Raw genomic sequence first — 6,000 nt, 5'->3', positions numbered from 1 at the left:
AATAAATAAAGCGATTAGCCAACAACATTCACGCAACATAGCTGAATTGATACATTGTGTTATTCAAGGCAATAGACTGCATTGCTGAACGAGTGGTTTATTATCAATACGTAGAATGGTGATAATGGCACCTCATTTGTGCAATAATAACCCATTCGATATTAGCCCATTTAAGTCACACACGCCTGTTTTATGGTCAGAGTGGGTTTATTTGCTTTCATTTGTTTTTTTCATGGCATGGTCCCTGTTAAATACTGTAATAAAATAATGTTTTCCCATCCTTGCCTGTCCTTTGTGTCTTTGCCCGTCCTTGATGTTGTGGGTTAGGGTCACAGGTTTTGGGTCAGGGCTGGGGTCCCCTGTGTGTGTTTTGTAAGAGCAAGCTGAAGTCACCTGATGGTGCCGGATGGGCTGTCTACACTCTCCAGAGTCAGTTGTGGCATTTTGCAGATTGTGGCTGCAGTTGGGCATTCCAAATTTGGGTGGGAATTAGAAATGCTCAGCCTCGTATGTGGGGTGCCAAAAACTACAAAAAGAATACAAAACAAACAACCTACTTCCTTGCTTCAGTGACAAAACTCGTGAGTTTTTGCATTGCCATCAGAAGGAGGAAGTGGAACGAGGCCCTGGCTTCTACAGATATAAAAGCCTCGTTATTCATCATTATAAATCAACACTTTGCACATGAAGTGAGGAAGATTTGAGAAAATATGATATTCGAGATTGTCAGAGAAACACACTGTACAGCCCAGCTGTAAATGTGGTGTTTTACAGTCAACAACCGCCTTTGACTATCGGTTTTTGCGGACTCATGAAAAATAGCACTTTTTAAATCTTGATTAACCTTTATTTATACACGGTACGTTGACTGAGCACACATGCTTTTTTGCAGCAACGCCCTGTTCGTGCCGCATGTACCGTTTATATTTCTACCACTGTGTTTAGCAAATTAAATGCAGCAGATGTTTCAGAAATGTTGAAGATATATGGTAATGGATGAGTCACTCCTATGCTCAGGGGTGTTTTGATACTTTAATCCAATGTCATCACAGAGCATTTCATACATACAGTATGCCTTGAAATACATTTTTTACAACTACCCAGAATCCAGAAAATAATGATATGCTTATATCTGAATGATGCAAAAAATGAGGTCAATAATTTTACTGTTCCATTCTCAGCCATCACAAATGGTCATATTTTAATTATTCTTCAGAGATTATCTAGAGTTGCACATAGAGTTGACATCTCATGGGCTAGTCTCTGTGATTAATGTTGTTTGTCATTGGGTTTTGGAATATGCTTTTTAATTGCTTGTAAGAGTACCTTCATGGAACTTCAAGCCCACAAATTTCTTCAGATGAACCTGCTGTTTATTTTGGATTGTTCAAGGTAATTTCTCTAAACCTGTAGTTTGCTAAGTAACACATTTTACAGCATTAAATTAATAGCATTAAATTAATAGATTTGATCATGACATGTATTGCCCATATGGTAAATGTATTCATGAAAACACAAAAAATACAGATGTATACAATATTTTCTTCGCATGTGAAACGTTCGGTGGATGCATGAACCCGTTTAAATATTTGAAATATTCTGCTTCACTAGAAGCTATTTTTCTGAGTACAAATATAAATGTAAGGGCCGGGCTTTCGATATGACACAATGTTACAACTACTATTTTTTTAAAACAAATTCGACTCCACTTGTTCTAGGGCGAATGCAAACAAACTTGACACCAGGACTCGCCAGAGTCAGGAATGCTAAGATCATGCTAATGCACGTTTAAAAGACTTATTTTCAACGTGCAGTTTAAAGAAGTTTGAACGACTTATGTCAGGGAGGATATGAGGCCTGGAGAATTAGACCTTAGGTGTGACTGGTGATTTGTTCACTGACTTATCTTCTGGCCGTTTTTCATTATGTTTGCCATTATGTTTTCTAAGCTCTGTAATATCCTGTTTTTAATATAATACATTACACTATTTTTCGACTGTTGCTGTCATTTTGTTGTTGTTGACAAAAAGTTCATTGGTTTGTAAATTCAATACATTGTTTGGCAATTTAGTAGCCTATTGGGTAAATTTACAAAAAACTAAGGATTAAACAATCCTTTTTTTTTTTGACCCGAGGCTGATTTTGACACCTGTTCGTTTCCAAATTGGGATGGTTCGACACATACAACAAATTTGAACAACCGTTACCTACAGAGCAAAACAGAAGTCTGAATACTAATAGTTTGTGTTCACACGATATAGCTAAAGTGTAGCCCATATATTTTTGTCTGAAGGTTGAGCTGCTGAAGCAGCGGTAGGTTGGAAAACCCTTGGTAGAGCAATTTAACCATTTACTAAGGACACATCGCGTGCCCCAGCAGTCCAGTGTAACTTCCTTCATTACAGGGGATAGGCTCATTTAACCCAGGCGAGGGTGTCTCCTCCCAGTGAATGAAGTGACCGAATCGTGCTTGTCTGTTCGAGGCTCAGGAAGGAGCAGTGGGTGCGTGAATTGAAACGCTATTTGCCACACACACACATATAGAAGACTTCGGTCCTCTTTCGGTTACGCCATCGTTTTTCTCCCCCACCGCGGCACCTACTAAACATGCTTTTCCGTTTCGGAGCTCCACTTTTCTGAACTTCGGGGAGTAACCCAAAACGCAGGAAATATCAAAAGACACGCTGCAACGATTCTGTGCGGTCAGCTTCGCCAAGCTGCATACTTTACGGAGAGTTTATGCGGCTCTCCAGCCTGGGAGTCAAACTGGACATAATTTGACAAAACATGTCTGATCACAGATCCAGTTTTCTTCACATTGGTGACATAGTTTCCCTCTACGCGGAAGGAACGGTGAATGGCTTCATTAGCACTTTGGGGTAGGTATCTTCGCTGCGTAATTAAGAGATAAACAACGCTGTGTTAAGTAGCATTTGTGACATTGTTGAATTGTATATAGACATCGAGTCCTCGAAGAGAACGAGAACGCAGTTTCATTTCTTAAAATAAGGGATTCACATTGCCTGTGTTCCGAAGTAGGAAGTAATTTTAAGTTGCTGAAAGGCCTTGTGCTGACAACTGCGCTGAAGTGAGAAACTGTATTGCGTTGGGGAAAACATTGTATATATATGCAAACCATTGCGCTCACTGGAATGCAAAGCCTCTGTGAATATAAGCTCCGCGTTCAAACATCTTTTAATTTACATAAGCAAATACTGTTCTGTTGTCCATTAACTAGATTTCGCACGGCCACCAGGTTTATCATCCCCTAGCAACTAACAATTATCTAACTACCAGTGGCTATTGAACACCATGCAGTGAGTTAATTTGCCATTTAGAAAACAATCCAAACTGTAAGCTGGAAATTTGAAGTCATTTCTTAACGAAATCAGGGTGCAAGTCTTGGACATAGAGACGCTATTGTGGTTTGATCGCAGCAGCCTGGTTTCTGAGCATGTGTCCTTCGTAGAAATATTGTGTAGTCCGGACCAGACATGACAAGTTGAGAGAGGACATTGTGTCATGCAAAAATATAAGGACATTATAAATATCTTGGGCAGATTAAAAAAAACCCCAAAAAAACCATACTGTACTTACTTACTGTACACTGAAAGTTTAATTGTGTCAAACCACCATGTCGATGTAGATCATAGTCAAGGGAAAGCATATGTATTGTACTGCGTGATTAAAATGGCACTCCTCACCTCTATAGGAGTGGGTGATAAATCATATTCATCTTTATCTAATGTTTCTGAGCAAAATGGCAACCAGAGCAGCTAATTTTTCCTGTAATCACTTCCTTTTCTATTTTTCCTTTAATCACATCAGATGCAAAGTGAGCCAAATTCAGAAGCAGATGAAAGGCTTCTGGGGGAAATAAATCATGAATGTTATCAACAGGGTGTTGGTATGACTGCCAATTAGCTGCAAGCCCATTCAGATTCATTACTATGTGTTTTTGTTGATCACATGGAAGCGTCTTGGCTGTGTTCTGATCCGTTCTGATTGGCTGGAATATCACTGGGCCTGGCCCCTATTTTAAGATTGTTGCATCTGAATTTAGGAGGTGCCAGGACTATTGCGTCGGGTATGGTTAAGGAAATAAAGACGAAATGGAAGGCAATAGGCACATTATATTAGATTACATTAATGGCATTCGGCGGACGCTCTTATCCAGAGTGACGTGCAGTTGATTCGACTAAGCAGGAGACAATCCTCCCCCTGGAGAAATGCAGGGGTAAGGGCCTTGCTCAAGGGCCCAACGGCTGTGCGGATCTTATTGCGGGGATCTTATTGTGGGCATCGAACCACCGACCTCGCAGGTCTCGGTCGTGTACCTTGACCACAACTGTTGTCATGATTTTACTTGGTACTGTTTTGGGCAGATGTGGCCTGGAGTTAGTCTGTATTATCGCTGATTGAATGGAGATCAGATGTGCTGAGAACTGGCTTCTGAAGGCCGAGCAGACCTGTAACTCATTAACCTGCGCGTCGGCCGGGGCTGCAGTCCGCCTTATCTCAAGTTGCCATTCTGCACGCGAACCGCGTCGCCGTTTCTGTATTCGAGACTTTTTGCAATGTTTGCAATCGAAAATATCCCGAATCCCGTATTTGAGAGATGCCACTCAAGGAGGCGGTCGTTTCAGATGAGCCATAAATGATGGGACATCATTTATTTCACTTGATTTGGCTAACTTCTCCACTATTTTAGATTTCATCTAACAATTCTCATGTGATTTAATGTGCGCATTCACAGCTTCCCTTTAAGAGCATTTTATATACTTTGGTTTCACCACGTAGAAATTCCAGCACTTTTTGAAAAAGAAAAAAAAATACCCCCCTCCCCCCATATCAGGGCACCATAATGTTTGGGACATATGAATGTCACGTCCGTGAAAGTGATCATGTTTAGTACTTTGTCACATATCCTATGCAGGCAATGTCTGCTTGAAGTCTGTGACCCGTCGGCATCACCAGGGGCTCACCATCTTCTCTGGTGATGCGTTGCCAAGCCTCCATTGCAGCCATCTTCAGCTCCAGCTTGTTTTGAGGGCTGCTTACCTTCTCGTACTGCTTCTCACTCTGGATCCTGGAGAGCTGCAGGGCGTGCTGGTTTTGGTTTTAGTTTTTTTATGTTAATATCGCCAACTGATTCTGACCCAAGAAACCAGGTGAGGTGAGTTTAACTGTGCACTCGGCTTTAATTGATCAATTGAGTGCTGAGTGACAATAAGAACCCGCGCATCCTGGGGCTCTCCAGGACCAGGAGTGAGGACCACTATGCAGGATTTATTTTCTATCTTCGCCCCTGTGTTTACAAATGAAAACATCCCCTCTTCCATTCTCAAGATGGTGAAAATTGTGCACCCGCAAAACAACTCAATACCTAGCTCTACTCGAGTACCTCCAGCCTGTCCAGGTATTCCACCTCAAGGACACCTGACAACTAATCAAGGGCTGGAAGAGCGGTTTGGGAACCTCTAGGCCGGCCTGTCGCGTAGTGGTTACGGTAAATGACTGGGACACACAAGGTCAGTGGTTCTAATCCCGGTGTAGCCACAATTAGATCCGCACAGCCGTTGGGCCCTTGAGCAAGGCCCTTAACCCTGCATTGCTCCAGGGGAGGATTGTCTCCTGCTTAGTCTAATCAACTGTACGTTGCTCTGGATAAGAGCGTCTGCCAAATGCCAATAATGTAATGGAACCTCTGATTTGTATTGCAGACTGTTTGAATCACATCTCTTTTAGGAGTATGGCAATGCACTGCATCCACTGACATACATATCCAATAGCAAAAGCTCCCTCTTCACTGTCATATACAGCAAAATTGTGGGAAAGCTTGGGTTAGCTTCTTGATGATGGAATGGGCATTCACTAGCCACAGCTAGCACAGGACCAGTGGGCTTCAGTCTGCTCTAGCCTGCCTGTGCCAGGAAGCACAGCAAAATTTACTTGATTTATAAAAAAAAAAAAAAAAAGATGATTTGTTGAATAAAAATA

General features: G+C 41.7%; 1 protein-coding gene across 1 annotated transcript in view; it reads left to right on the top strand.

The window, feature by feature from the left end:
• Positions 1-2,428: 2,428 nt before the first annotated feature.
• The window catches only part of itpr2 (inositol 1,4,5-trisphosphate receptor, type 2), a 77,872-nt gene continuing 74,300 nt past the window's right edge, over positions 2,429-6,000 (top strand). The window contains exon 1 of the mRNA XM_061229042.1: positions 2,429-2,879. Coding sequence (XP_061085026.1) covers positions 2,788-2,879 — 92 coding nt within the window. The 5' untranslated portion in view covers positions 2,429-2,787. The remainder of the gene's footprint in view (positions 2,880-6,000) is intronic.

The sequence above is a fragment of the Conger conger genome, chromosome 19, assembly GCF_963514075.1.
Source record: "Conger conger chromosome 19, fConCon1.1, whole genome shotgun sequence".
In the NCBI taxonomy this organism is placed as follows: Eukaryota; Metazoa; Chordata; class Actinopteri; order Anguilliformes; family Congridae; genus Conger; species Conger conger.
The sequence above is the reverse complement of the archived record's forward strand: the minus strand, read 5'-3'. Positions and strand labels throughout refer to the sequence as shown.